The sequence below is a fragment of the Mesoplodon mirus genome (assembly GCF_964341445.2).
Source record: "Mesoplodon mirus genome assembly, chromosome: 7".
NCBI classification, from domain to species: Eukaryota; Metazoa; Chordata; class Mammalia; order Artiodactyla; family Ziphiidae; genus Mesoplodon; species Mesoplodon mirus.
Window position 1 is genome coordinate 110,470,886 of NC_138983.1, and position 16,046 is coordinate 110,486,931.

General features: G+C 35.5%; 1 protein-coding gene across 12 annotated transcripts in view; it reads left to right on the forward strand.

The window, feature by feature from the left end:
• The window catches only part of YAP1 (Yes1 associated transcriptional regulator), a 108,229-nt gene that overhangs the window by 42,621 nt on the left and 49,562 nt on the right, over window positions 1–16,046 (forward strand). For all 12 annotated transcript variants that reach the window (XM_082628961.1, XM_082628950.1, XM_082628952.1 and 9 more), the window contains exon 3: window positions 7,072–7,187. In XM_082628961.1, the coding sequence (XP_082485087.1) occupies window positions 7,072–7,187 (116 nt within the window). The remainder of the gene's footprint in view (window positions 1–7,071; window positions 7,188–16,046) is intronic.

Below are 16,046 nucleotides of genomic sequence, written 5' to 3' on the forward strand. Positions count from 1 at the left end.
CTATAGTGTCTACTGCATCTCTTCATCATCTATCCCGGGAAACCAGACTCTTTTTCAGAGCTCTTAAAGCCCCGGATCTGTCATTCTCACTTAACTGAAGTCATCTCATTCTTAAACATTTTCTTGACTTAACCTGTCTACCATGAAGATTTTCCTATTTTAAATACTATTGGACTAGCACAGGAATGAAGTCCGGAGAAATATTTGAGAGCCTTTTGTGTACTGGGAGCCACAGTACTAGTTACTTTTGTGTATGCTATTGAATTTAATTCTCAAAACCCTGGGAAGTAAATAAATCAGTCTTATTTTAACGAAGATGAAACCGTTTGTTTAAACGACCTGCCTGTACAACCCAGTTTATCGCTGGCAAATTTGAGACTGGGATTTGAATCCATGTCTGCTTTCTTACTATTCCACAGACTTCTGAAAGGAGGGATCTGGGTCTTGAAAAGGTTAGTTAGAAATTAGGTGCTTTATGGGCCAGTTGGGGAAAAGATTACCTGAGGAAGAACAGTAGTCTCAAGAAATGTAGCAGATATTTCAAAAGAATCAGATATTCATATTAAGCATATATAGCTGTTGATTATAGTGTTGATAACACTTGATTTGCATAAAGGATTTTTTTTTAAGTAATACATTATCTAAGCCATCTCTCCATGACCCACTTCCAAAGTGGGTTCACTGCTTTCTTAAAACGTTTATGTGCCATTGTGACAATATCTGTTGAAGTAAATAGTAGGGAGACTTAGTAGATACTGAGGAATTACTTTCTTAGGAGATTAGACACTACATTATAATAGGAAGACAATGCCTAGATAGGGAAGCAACTTGCAAATTATCATATCTGTATATTAATTTATACAGGTGCCAAGAATCTTGTTTCTAAAGTAAGAAACGAAGTAGGAAGGAGAAAAACCAGTGTAACTTTAGAGCTGCAGTCCACCAATTTAAGTGAGTAGAAATGGTAGGCATAATACCCCCATAGCCAATTTGTCTCTGTACCAGTGCCATCAGGTAACCGATCATTAACACCTCTAATGATTGTGCATTTTTATAATAAAGACAACTTTCTGTTCTGATGGTAGAGCTCAGTTGCTAGTCTTGGAATAGTCTTAATAGTTGGCAAATTAAACAAGGAAGCATTTAAAAGGATTCTGATTCTCTTTTTGAATTACATTCCCTGAAAAAATTTTATTCTCCTAATGGCAGATTATCAGTTTAGAAAATCTTTTCCTCTTTAGAGACCAATAAGGTAAAGTGAAAAGAACACTGAGCCAGAAGGTAAAAAACATTTATTTTAATCCTGGCTATGTGTGACTGGGTGTTTGGTCTACTGAGTGTTGCAGAGGAGATTTTTGTCTCCTTGTACTTAATTATTGTAGGGATTAGAGGCGGGTAAGTAGTGATGTAGAGGTTAGTCTTAAGAAATCTAAACAACATCCAAAATACTCTCACAGCATAAAAAGGAAGTCTGATATAGTACAAAGAGTGCAGATTTTTGTATCAGTTCTCATTCCTGAGTTTAAATCCCATTTCTGCTGCATACTATTCGGCTGCTCTTGGGCATATCACTTAATCTTAACAAATTGTAGGAAGGGACTTCCCTGGTGGCACAGTGGTTAAGAGTCCTCCTGCCAATGAAGGGGACACAGGTTCGTGCCCTGGTCGGGGAAGATCCCACATGCCACGGAGCAACTAAGCCCGTGCGCCACAACTACTGAGCCTGCTCTCTAGAGCCCGCGAGCCACTACTACTGAGCCCATGTGCCACGACTACTGAAGCCTGCGTGCCTAGAGTCCGTGCTCCGTAACAAGAGAAGCCACCGCAATGAGAAGCCTGCACACTGCAACGAAGAGTAGCCCCTGTTCGCCTCAACTAGAGAAAGCCCACGCGCAGCAATGAAGACCCAGCGTGGCCAAAGACAAATAAATAAATTTAAAAAAAAAAATAAATTGTAGTAAGTGATTATTTTGTTCAACCTCTGTGAGAGACTCATGAAACAATGGCATGGTATCATCTTCCTGTTGAACACTGGTCCTGGAGAGATGAGATCTTTGGGTCTCCCCCTGTAGCTTCTTCAGGTAGCATTTCATAATCTTACGGATTTCCCCATAATTGAAGATGTGACAGTAATATTGTTATTCTTTATAAGATCAGAATTCCTTATATTCCCTGCCCACGTTTGAGTTTCATAAGGTTCACATCTCCCAGGAGGATATAAAGCGCTTCAAATATTTCTATATACTGTAGCCTCAATTAACTTTTGTGGGATTATGCAAAAAGTCAGTTTACTAATGATTCACTTTGGATTTCTGCCCCTTTTTTGGTTCTACACGGATTCTGCTAAGTCATCCAATATGTAAGGCCAGATTCTGCAGTATAAAGTAAAAGACAAAAGCCAACAGGAGAGGTGGCTCTGTATACCCAGGAAAGACTGCTGCTGGACATGGACCTTGGTCAAAGTACAGCTGCTTATGTTTCATCAGTCTAAACTTTGAAAGGTTCATTGTTTCCCAGTCTTAGCTGCTCCAGAGTAAGATTATAGGGTTTATCTTGGTCATAAATCCAATTACCTTTCCTTTTCCAAAGTAGTAGGAAGGAAAATTTATTTATGTATCTTGAAGGGGCTGGAGAATTTCACACTTAACTATTTTCCTGTAGTAAGTTCAGCATCTAGACTATTCTTAGGAACAAGATAAACTAAATTTTAAATTATTTTCTATGTTATATATAACGACTCATATTTTTAACTCTGAAAATACTGTTTTATGAGTTTTGCTTAATTTTATCTCCTTGGTTTATATATTTTGATTCTGTTATTTATAATTTGACCTTTTTTAGAATCTGTAGTTTAAGTGAAAATTCTTTTCAGCCCATTCTCAGATTAGCATTTATGTAAACTCTTAATCACCTACATTCTTAAATAATGCACACTGCTTTAATATTCATTTCATTTACTATTTATTGAGCCCTACTATGTACCAGGCACTCTCCCAGGTACACCTTCTTTAAGAAGCTTATATTCTAGTAGTAGTAGAAACTCTGTTTTGTAATATTTTATAAATTTTGTAAATTCTTTTATTGAATCTTCAATACCATGCCTTTTTATTATATTCCCTCTTTAGTATTTATGCAATGTATTTGTTATTCAATGTAATTACAAAGAACTTACATTTTTTAATATTGTCCTTTTCTTGTGTATGTCTAGTACAGAAATTGTTTTCAGAATTCCTGGGTACCAGATGTAGTCTTGTTGTGTACTGGATATGTGACCTTGTGCAAGTCCTTCAGTTTTTCATAGTGGAGGTACCAATAATGCCAGCCTTCTTAATCCTCTTAATGCTATATCTCTCGATAAGAGAGTAGAAGTCCTCACACCAGAATGCAATCAACTTTGACCAACCAGTGAAATTATTTGCTTCTACCCTATCCTTTCTTCCTCACCTCCTTACAGTGGAAGCAGTGTCTACATTCTGTTCTTTCTCACTCTCTAATGGATGACTATAACTCTTCATTGATCCTTTAGCACATCTTCAGCTACTCTGTTTTCATTCACATTTAAACACTTGAGTTTCTTCCTCCTGAAAAAAACAAAAATTCATATCCATCCATTTGTGGTTTTGTACACAACTAAATTTGTCTGTTTTCTTACCTCCTATGCACTGTACCCCCATCATGCCACTGAAGCTGCTCTTGCCGGTGTCACCAATAATCTCCTTATTACTATTTCTAGTGGGTCTATAATCCTTACCTGCAATTACATTTTTGGAAAAGAAGGTGGGTATTGATAAAGTCAGTAAGGCGACAAGGACTTTGGGAGAAAGTTTGATGTTCTTAGGGCAAAAAGAAAAAAGCTTTCTTTTCATTAATTCATTGACAAATATTTATCAAGCACTTTATTAATCATTGAAGATACAGTAGTTAATAAAATGGATAAAAGTCCCTTTTTCCCTGGAGCTTGTTAGTTTGAGGAAATAGACAAACAAAATAAGTAAATAATGTGTCAGATAATGATAAAGGATTATCAAACAAAAATAAAGCAAAGAAAAGGGAGTAGAAGTTTGAATAGGGTGGGTTTTAGATGACATGGCCACAGAAGGCCTCACTAAGAGTAAGACATTTGAGCAAAGACCAGGAGATGAGGGAAGGTCCTGTGCAAATATTTGGGGGAAGAGTAGGCCTAGCAAACTATTTATTTGGTCTAAGCAAAAATAGTTCTTTGTCCTATGAAATGTTTTTATAAAGATTTTTATTCTTATGATAAAAAGGAAGACTGGATATTTTGGGGTATACTTCTGCAAATTGACTTTTTAGGATAAAACAGTATTCATGATTTAATCTTACAGAATAAGTGAAGACAAAAACTCTAAAGTTAATTTTATTTCACATTCCCTTTAGCATCTAAATGGTTGCATGCTTTTAGTGTTGGGACAATTTAAATAATGGCATATTTATTCCTTAAAAAATGTAGATCTTTTTTGAGTAAGTGGAACATTAGCTGAAGTAACATAGGATAGCTTTATAGGGCTCTAAACTAACTTACTGAGGTTCAACAGAAGCCTTTTCAGGAGGAGAAATTTTAGCATTTGTACACTTAGTAGTATTTCAGCAAAATAATCACTTTTTTGAGAGCAGTAAAACTATACATTCTCTGCATTATATTCAAAACCCTAATTTATTTAAAGGAGAAAGGAGCCTTAAGAACAGACTTACGGATCGGCTCTGCTATTTGGGAAGATTCATGTGCTTGTTATCAGAATATGGTCGTTTAGTCATCAGAATAGGGTCTTCCTAAACCCTCAAGTGGACTGCAATCTAGTTATAAATGGATTAATATGATTTACATAATTGGTTAATTTTCAGAGAAACCTGTTAGATATTTAGAAAACCTTCAACAGTTAGAATCCAGAACTTGCTTCTCTCTTCTCTTTTACCCCTCACAAAGGTAACAGATTTTAAGAAGTACTGGAGACAAGGAGTAGGCAGGTGGCACACAATTTCATTCATATTTTTCCTGGTTTCTTAACATTGTAACAGGCAGTGAGAAACAGAAACATTTCCCTGAATTTTAGTGGTCTTACAGGTTTCAAGTTTCTTTCCTTCAGTATGACTATTAATTATCATGTGTATTGCTTTATATCTGTAAGCATGAGAAACACTGAATATCTAGGAAACATTTTATGGTTTAATTTGTTCAGTGGCCCACATGGAGGATGGAAAAGGAATAAGCTCTTAACTGAGCTTGATAAGGATGTGATCTTTTAGAATGAGGTGTTTACATAAACACTTGAACAAGGTTTTGCCTTGTTCAAAAACTTGAACAAGGTTTGGCCTGTATTGTCTAGACCTGAGCGATGCTAGTGCAACTGCTAAAAAGCATATATGACTGGTAAATAAATGCTGATAAGGTGATATTTGAGAGACTATTACTCTACTAAATAAATATTCTCTCAGCATTTTTAGTTGGTCTGTAATAGCCTTCAATTGTCAGGTACCATTGTCATTCCCAAGTGTACAAATCTTCCACATTTTTTACCCCCCTGTTTTCATCTTCTTTCTGCTTGCTTAGGAAAAAGAATTCTCCCATCTCCAGTAGATAATATTTAAGGTCCATTCTAGCCAGAGTCTAAGATCCTTTTTTACTGTGTTATTGATATGGTAACATTATTGATGAGAGAGCATTCTGGTTCCATTTCAGGAAAATTAACGACAGGATGTCATTTCCTTTACTATTTACATGGGTATTTATCATGGGATGATTCAGGAAGAGAGAAATCAGATTTGAAATTTAAACAGCCATAGAGAAAATGATTTGAGGCTTTTTTTTTAATAACTTATTTCTAATGCCCTCCCTCCCCCATTTCAAAGATAATGAGTTCATGATTGTCTTTCTAGGTCTTCCTATTAAACAGTTCTGTAATTTTGCCATCTAAACACTTAAAACATTTTGATGTCTATCCTTCCCATATGTTTTCAGTACACACACGTTTAAACAATTAGCCTCAATTGTTTTACAATCTACTTTAAAAAGTTGTATTATGAATATTTTGTATGCTATTAAATATTATTCTAAAATATTTTCAATAGCTGCAATATAGTACATTATATGTAACAAGATTTAATTAGTCCCTCTGGTTAGATGTTGTTATCTGCTTTTAGATTTTTGCTTTTATTAAGTATACAGAAGAGAACTTTGCATAAATCTTTGAATACTTCCCTGGCTATTTCTTCAAGATAAATTTTCAGGTGGTTTCATGGGTATAATATTTTTAGTTTTTGTTTCAGCGAAACAATTACTCTTTGCTGGAGGAAGAAAACTATATTTTTGAATGCTCATATGCCAAATACTGTGCAAGATGCCTTGTAGTCTCATATTTCATATAATTTTTAGCTGTTTTCATCCCCAGTTTTATAGATGAAGACATCTGTATGCATATGTGTAAGATATTTTGCAGTACGTTAACAGTATGTAGAAAATGTTTAAATGTTTTGTTTAGCAAATAACAAAGGCCTTCAGCAGTCACAGGAAACAATCAAAACTTAAAGTTTGTAATTCTGTTTTGGCTTTGGAGTATGTACTATAATAAGACTTCATCTTTTCATGTTTTATTTGTTCAGTGTAAAGGGTTTTAGGTCTTAAAATTATATGTTAATTGGCATTTATAGCTCTAGGAGGAAAAAAGTGGGTGATTCCCTTATGAATTTTGGGTTTTGCTCATATGACTACTGTTATAGACGATTAATTTATAAATCACATTTTAGCTTTAAATTAGAAGCAGATAATAACTGTCTGCTAGGTGAAAATGGTTTCCCTTCACTTAAAACTCCAGACATAACTTTTTCAAATTTTGCACTTGCAAGATCTAAGAGGGGAAAGTTCAGTGATATAAGGATGAAAAAAGGTTGCAGAGGAAGGGTGAGAGCAGTGAGGTGACATGACTGTATGCTTTCACAGAGCTAATTTAGAATCCTTTCCCTGCTATTTCATAGAGCTACCCTATTTTGCTAAGTGAGGTGGTTGTTTTTAGGGCCTCGTATTTGTTATCTAATGCAGTGGATGTTTTGTCTCAGTCACATAGATCAAACAACAACATGGCAGGACCCCAGGAAGGCCATGCTCTCCCAGATGAACGTTACATCCCCTGCCAGTCCACCAGTGCAGCAGAACATGATGAATTCGGCCTCAGGTGAGTGAAATACTGTAATTAGAGCACACCAGGTAATGCTCGTGCATTGATAAAACTTTCTGTGGAAAATAGTAGTTATTCTTTTAAGGAAACTGGAGCATGGGTGATGGTTATTTTCTATCCACTTTCCTAAGGGAAACTTATCTTATTTCAAATAACCTGCTGAAAGCCAACAGATTTTAAAGTTTCAGTTCTGAAGTGAATATCTCAAATTCCTAGTTTGGTTAACTTTGACATACTTGTGTTTTATTGTGCCGCTTTCTTGTGTCTCTTAGAGTTGAAGTTTCCCTCTTCCTTTTGTGGTTTGGATGGGAAGCCAAGCTGTGGTGTTCTTAACTCACCTCTTAAAGTGGATGTTTGTTCTACCTTGAGAATAACTGGAAGGTAGCAACTTATAAACCCCAAAGCATCTTTCTTAGGGCTGGTACATGTTATTTAACACATTTCCACCTTTTTCACAGAAGATAAACCTGAGTATAAATTTTTTTTCTGTCTCCTGTTTGGCAGTTTACTTAAATCTGCCATTTTTCTCATCTATGTAATGGGGAGTGGTCATGCCCCTTATTATAGAGAGGAAGATATTAAAGGAAATCATATAATATGTATAAAGCTTTTATATTACAGTTCTAGTACGGAGTAGATACTAAGTAAATGTTACGTTCCTTCTTCCCTATGTCAGTTAGATATTGTCTGACTTCTTCTTTGTTACGTGGGCCCAAGGCCATAGCTACCCATTATGCATCTTTGTGCGTATTAGGAAAAGGTACCCCTTCCTCTGGGAAGATGCAGCCCTATGCCTGGCATCAAGGATTAGAGCATTTGGACTGGATTTCTGACCATTCCCCTACCCCACCCAAACACACACAAACACACTTTATCCCCTTTACTGAGTGTCCTGGGTCAGGACACAGATGGCAACTGTAATTGGCAGCCCTAGTGGCCTTAATGGCTTCCTCCTTCACAGCCCATCCATCTTCCCTACCCAACAAACTGATCAACATGATACTATTGGAAGCTGCACTGTAGATTTTCTTAAACAGCAGCCTTTGGAAAGGGATTGGTAGAGTTGGAGAGCGTGGTACAATTCATTGTCACAAGGATTCCTTGACCAGGAAAGGTCACAAAATTTGAAATGTCCTTCTGCCCCTAAAGATGATGACAATGTGTTAGAATGTTTTTGCTGTTCCATTAACTCTATGTTCTTGCCTTGGGTGGGTTGAACACTTGAAAGGATTCAAGAAAATGAAAGTCAAGGCAAGATTCGTGACTGAGCTTCTCTTGTCATAAAGTTTCTTTATATAAACTCTTGAAGAGTTTATATAATCTTCCATTTTATCTTCCAGTTCAGCTAATTTTAGTATCAGTACATTTACTTATCCTCAGAACCTGTTTTATATGTGACACTTGAGTTAAAATTTTTTCAAAAGCAAAAAATTATGCAAGTATTTATTGACTGATATTTTTACTTGACAACCATTTTTTTAATTATCAAATTTCCAAATAAAAGTTCTGAAAGCTGCTTCGTATTTATAATCCGAAGAAGATGATGCACATTTTTCATTTTGTCATAATCCATCAAAAACTATACCTGGGAAATTAGTAACAAATACCTCATTAATTTAAATTTTATTTTGAAAGATTAGGCATTTTGCATCTAGAAGGTTGATTATGATTCTTTTAGAATATTGGTTTGTTTATGTTTTTCCTATTAAATTTTCTAATAGTAATGGTCTAAGGAAATGGGGAGAATTTGTGTTCAGATTTATGTTTAAACCAAAAGTGTATATCAAATTGGTTTTAATGGATTTTAGAATATTTGTGTATCTTTTATTTCAGCTCTGCGTTTTGTAAAATATGAAATGTGTTTTTATATACTGCATATAAATTAATAGACATGCTTACTGCTGTATATTAATTAAAGAGGTGACTGGCAGGAACAGTTTGAGTAAAGTGGCAAGAAGCACGATTGTAGTGGAGGGGGGGGCATTGTATGAAGAGAGGCTGAGACAGAGAGAGTTGGAGGGAGGACCTGAAATGGGAAAAGCCACCCCCAAAGAGACTTGAGCATGTTTAAATGGTAGTAGAAGGTATTAAATAATAATAGGAGGCCCTTTTTATATGTCAGGCTTTCTGGTGAGGTCATTTTGTACAATCTCATTTAATTCTCATAATGGTCATTTAAGTTAGGTGCTGTTATTAGTCTCACTTCACATCTGAGAAACATTGAGTGACTATTTAAAAACAAATAGAAGACTTCTACGTGGTGTTGAAATGCTTGGGAATGAATGTCATGGGAACTATAATCTTGATAACCTCATGTTCACATAAAGTTATAGCCATAATGTCATTTTAATAAGGGTTCAACCCAGGGTCTTCTCCTTATCCATCTGGAACAAACCCATGGAGTTTGGCGGCTGTGCATTCTCCACTGAGGTTACACAGCATGATTTCTCAAATAGCTTTAAGAGAAAATGATCTTATCTCTCAGTCAAGGATTTCTCCTTGAGAAAAGCAGCAAAATTGATGCTCCTCTGTGCTTGGAAAATAATCTTCTGAGTTTTTAGAGCCTGGAGCCAGTGAGCAAGAATTCTGAGGGTATTTAAATAAATTTCCAGGGTATTTACTGTAACAAAGCAGCAAGCCTGTTTCCAGTTAAGCAGGGTGTCTACAGACAATTTTCACCCGAAAGGGAATGACTTCTGAACCTGGTAATCTGAAGCCTTTAGATAAAAGAGGAAGCTACACAGCTCTTTTGAAGCAATTTACTGGGTTAATAAAGCTAAATGCAGCTTGATTTACTTTTTTATCATTAATTATTTTAACAAGAACTTTCTAGTGTTAGTCTTTTTTAAAAACTCTCCTCATTGAAATATTTGAGTCCAGCTTTGTGTTCTGTTCTAATTATTTCTAATCAGGCCACTTTCCTTTAAAATACTGTATTTTCTCTATACTCTCCAGTTTTCTGCATAATTTTTAATGGAACTGAATAATATGTTAAGATTTCCTCCAGTTCTAAGATTTTATGAAATCCAATTTCTTTCACTCAAATTTGGTTTAGCAAAAATGATTAGTTTACTTTTGCTTTTTATAAGTTCTTTTTCAAAATATGAGGTTGAAATGATGAATTTCATTGCTAGACTGGAGATGTGTGATTTGTAATTGGCCAAATTTCTAAATATATGTAATTGAGAAATCACTTAAAACAAAGCTGCACATGGAAAGGATTCCTTCCTTCATCCTAGGAAGAAATTTATATTCTTTAACTGTCCATTTAATTGGCAAGGCAGTGAACTTTGTGAAAGGAATTTGAAAAGTGAGGAAAAGAAAATTATAAAATAAAAGGAAACTTGAATAATTTAATAAGATAATAGCTCTATTTTACTTTACATTAAAATATATAATAATATATACACATATAAAAGTATACACAAACCCTATTCTGTTAAATTACTTGATGATTGCCCTTTACAAGTTATATTAAAAATGTATTATGCTTATAGCACATTAGTAGCCTTTTGATACATGCTTGGGATCTATATAAAATAGTTCTTCTGCATACTGAGAGTTGGGTAAACAGTAGTGGTTTTTGTTTTAGACATTAGAAGATAAGGACTTGGGGAGAGAAAAGTGGTAATTCTCCTTTAACCAGCTCTATTTATATGAAGATGTTAAGTTTTTTATTAGTAGCTTGTTAACAGTGACCCACAAGATTGCTGAATCTTAAAGCAGCATTAAAGTCAAGAAAATATACTCTGTGATAATCCAGAAATAACTTGGTGCCAAAGGACTGGTGACTGTTTAGGACCATTAAAAATTGTATAAACCTTGATTTAAATTATACAAAATCAATGAACCCAGTTGTCTGCTTTTTAAAAATTTACCATTGATAACAGTCCAAAGTCAGATGTCTTGTTACAGATACATTTTAAAGGATTCATTATTTTCATGTTTTAAGTCTGGCATTTATTTATTTGTTTGTTTGTTTTTTGTTTTTTGTTTTTTTTCCCTGGTACGCAGGCCTCTCACTGTTGGGGCCTCTCCCGTTGCAGAGCACAGGCTCCGGACGGTCAGGCTCAGCGGCCATGGCTCACGGGCCCAGCCGCTCCACTTCATATGGGATCTTCCCGGAGCTGGGCACGAACCCGTGTCCCCTGCATCGTCAGGCGGACTCTCAATCACTGCGCCACCAGGGAAGCCCCTGGCATTTATTTTTGACTAATGCCCAAATCTACCAATGCAGCACTTTCTGGTTTCCCCATTATGAAAACCTGTATGGAATTCCTAGGAAATATGTCAAGATGGGTGGAGAAAATGCCCTCTTGATTATGGAAGGTGATGGGTGTTGGAAGAATTTGCTAAGCACCTCCATTGCAGTGGGGAAAATATTCAGAAGCAAGCGGAGTGGGTAGTACAGAGCTTCCTTGATATTTGCCTGCCGTATTACTTCTGCTTTGTGTAATCTGTGTCAGAGGACCGAAGACCAAATGGGAAAGAGAGATTGTTACCAAGGAAAACATGACATAGGACAGATGTGAAATGTAAAAATAACAGGTAGAAAGTTGATATGAGTTTTTTAACTTTAAAAAGCACAGAAGAGGTAAGGATGTATGGAAGTTGCAAAGCTGACCACCGGTTTTAGGAGTTGATAATTCTTACTTCATGTGTTGTAGTTCACAAACTTCTAAGTTCTACTTTTCACCTTTGGAGTGAACTGAGAAAGAATTTAGAATAGGGGTTAAGATCAAGGGCTCTGGGGTCAGGTGGACATGGGTTTGAATCCCAGCTCTGTCACTCAACTGACTATGAGATCTTGGATAAGTGATATATCTACCTGTGCCTCATTTCTTCACTTGGAAAATGGGGTGACAATAATAATAGTAGCACTGAATTTATAGGGCTATTGTGAATATTAAATGACACAATCTATGTAAAGTGATGGGTACATAGAAATTAGTATTAACAATATACAGTGCTTGGTATAATATATTGAATATATAAAAGTAAGTGTGATCTGATCTGATATTTTACAGTGTAATCAGTTTACATTACCTGGTAATTACTGTTACTTCATTTAAAATAAGTTTTTAAATCTGTTACCACACTATTTTTTAGGGTTATGTTTATCTCTGTAAGCTTTTTATCATCAAATATGCATCATTGGTTCTTACGCAAGTCATGCGTTGTCTTCTGGCTTTTAGATTCACATAGATTCTCCAAGCGTGAGAGTGTTGATAAGAGTGTTAAATATAAATATGGTTTTCTTCTCATGGGTTAAACCTTTTCTGATTCTTAAAGTTTTTTATTATTGTAAGATGGAAATTGTTTGTCAGTCTGAAATCATAATATATGGAACAACACTTAAGTATACCAAACAGGAATAAAACTGTAATAAAGCCCAAAGTCAGAGCAATGAATGAAGTATGAGACGGAGGCAGTGTACTTTATTACTCTCAATCTCTTATCCCAAATAATCTTTTTTAAACCAGAATTACTGCTTGCTTTTTTCTCATCTGCAAATTTTGGTAAATTAAGAAAAGATGGCCACAGGAAAAGGGAAAATAGTAAAAAGCAAAAGCATAATCCAAATGAATATAATCCTTAAGAAACTCTGTTTGTTTTATTTAGTTTGTATCTTGATTTACTTGTTGATTAAGTTCCTGAAAAAATGGTTAGTAATATGGAAACAAGAACCATTTTTCCTGTTTAAAAATATGGACCAGTCCATTTCATTTTAATAAAGGTTATCAGTAAACAATATATAGGTATTATGAAGGTAAAAATATTTATTTGTGAAATAGAAAAAATAATTCAATGAGGATGTCCAATCAAGTTGCAGATGACATAGCTTGCAATTATCATATCTTCAGTATATAGGAGTTCTTCTGAAGTCTTTGTTAAACCCCGTGATGCCCTACACATGGCATTTTTAAATCTTGATGGCTTCATGACTTTGCTGCTTGATAAAACATGCCACTTGTGTCAGAGCAGCTAATGGCCTCTACTTTACTCTGATGGCAAGAGCTTTTCACTCCCTCTATACTGGGGATCAGTCTTTTTTTTTTTTTTTTTTTTTTTTTTGGCTGCATTGGATCTTCGTTGCTGCACACGGGCTTTCTCTAGTTGTGGCGAGCGGGGCCTGTTCTTCAGTTGCGGTGTGTGGGCTTCTCATTGCGGTAGCTTCTCGTTGCGGAGCACAAGCTCTAGGCGCATGGGCTTCAGTAGTTGCAGCACGCAGGCCCAGTAATTGTGGCTCGTGGGCTCTAGAGCGCAGGCTCAGTAGTTGTGGCGCACAGGCTTAGTTGTGACATGGCATGTGGGATCTTCCTGGACCAGGGATCGAACCCATGTTCCCTGCATTGGCAGGTGGACTCTTTACCACTGCTCCACCAGGGACGTTCCCCTGGATCACTCTTGATATTAACTGACTCCAGTCATGATTTTTAACTTAAAAGTATTTTCTAAATAATATTAAAACTCAGAATACCTGAGCAAGGCAGCAACATTTAGCAAATGGAACAATAGATGTTGGCTGATAAATTATCATTCTTTATTCTGATTCTACCCAGCTACACTTCTAAAATGACTCCCAGAGCAAGACACCCCTCACCCCAAATATATCAGCAGAACTTTAAATTCAGTTATTCTGGAATCGAGGCATGTGTTTATATATTACTTAAGGTATTGGCATGTACGATATAGAACTATTTCTAAAGTAGTGCTCACTTCTTCATGCCTTTATTAAAGAAGCCCAAAATAATCATGTTGAAAAGTGGACATATAGTTACTTGGTTTTTCAGTACCTTCAGAACAGTATTTTTTATAGTGTTAACATTTTCCTAAGATTGTGTCCATTTGAGAATTGTGATATCCCCAATAATTATCTAAATCTCAAGTGTGTTAGGCAGTACCGTATTCATACATTTAGTTGTATGCCCTATTATTTCAGACAGGGTAATTCCTTCCTGTCTTTGCTTTACTTTAGGGGTTTTCTTCTAAAGCAAAGGGAGATATATAGAAACTCAAGATTGTTGATGTCCCTTGCCCTGATCTTAGAGCATGAATAACAAATATTTTTTAAAATCTATTAGAAGTCTCTTAAGTAATCATTTGGGAAAGTAAAGTTCATGTGAATTCTGAAAGTTACTGAGATTTTATTGTAAATACTGAACCTAATGAAGAAGAAAAGGATATAAGCTTATTTCTGTTATTTTAACCAACAGACTAACTTAGAAGAGTAGGAGACTATTGTAAAGAGTATAAAGAAAAAAATCTGATACGTATCCTTGCCACCAGCTTTCTTAGTATAATGAGTTATTAGATAGTGGTGTTTAAAAATATAGGTGTCCATGTTCAACTTTTCTCCAGTGATTATTTGTAGTGATTATTAGGAAACTTTGCTCAGCTTTGGAGTAGAAAGGATGAGAAAGAGATTAAATTATTTACATTTAAGAACCAAGTAAATGTCTGTTTTGTTTTTTCTCTTGATAAGTGTTAGAATATTATTTTTGTCTTTCCTACTGATTTCTAAATCCTTCTGGCTACTCTCTTGCTACAATAATTTTATGACTCATAAGAGAAATATTTGTGTGAAAGATTAAGATGCTAATTCTTTAAAAATGATATCCATAGACTGCCATATATAGGCAGCATCAGTGAAATGAAAAAAATCCTGCAACAATAGAGTTTTCCAAAATAATATTTTCTTTTGATGTCAGTAAGGTAAAGAGGTGATAAAACTTGAGGTTAAAATTTTACCAAAAGGTCATTGCTTTATTTGAACATGTCTGAAGTCTAAATGAACTTATAGAAAGCTAATCTTTTATAAATTTGCGTACTAAAACTCTATAAGCTATTAAGTTAAAATCTAAAACACTCAAGTTACGCTGAAGAAAATCTAAAGAGTTGCATATTAGAAAGTTCTCTGAACTTATACTTGGCCTTTTCCTCTAGGAAGTTCATCTAGCTATAACAGACAAAGAGACAGATGATTTTTAACAGTCTTATTATTCACCTTGAGACAATTGAATTGTTCTCTTTCCACATCATTCATTCAAGAAATATCAAATGCTCTACTTTGTACTAGACATTGTAATGGCCACTCAGATTATGGAGTCAAGGTAAAACAAATTTTTTCCCATACAATTATAACAATAAATGTTATGGGAGACATGCACCAAGTGCTGAGAAAGTGGAGGAGGAACAAGTGAATAAGTGGTCAGGAGGGTAGAGCAGACATCTTTAAGGAGCCAGAGGTTCGTTCATTCCCTCAACAAAAATTGAATATTTAATATGTGCGGGACACGATTCTAAATCATGAGAGTGCAGAATAGAAACAAGTACACAATGTGTCAGATAGTTACAAATGGAAAGAGAAAAGAAAAGTAAACCAGTTAAGGGCCAGAGAGTGACTGACTGGGGGGTGGAGGAGGGAAATGATCATTTTAGATAGTTTCTCTAGTGTAGGCCTCTATAATTGATGATTTTTGAGCAAAGATTTGAATGAACTGAAAGCCATGAAGATATCTGGGGGAAAAGGGGAGGAATGAATGTTCCATGCATAACACAACAGCTGATTCAGAGTTGCTGAAGCACATTTGAGGAACAGTAAGAAGGCCATTGCAACTGGAACAGAGTCACTGAAAGGTAGCACGGAAGCCCTCTTATATAGGGACTGGTAGGTTTTAAACAGAGGAGTGATACGATCTGAGTAAGTTTTTTTCAAGTAGGGAGATTAGTTAGGGGGCAATTGCAATAACTCAGGGGAAACAGTGAACCAAGGTGGTGGAAGGGAAGTGGTGAGAAGTGGTTGAATTTAGAACCTGAATTTTAGTAAATGAGTGGGAATTAAGTTTATGGAAG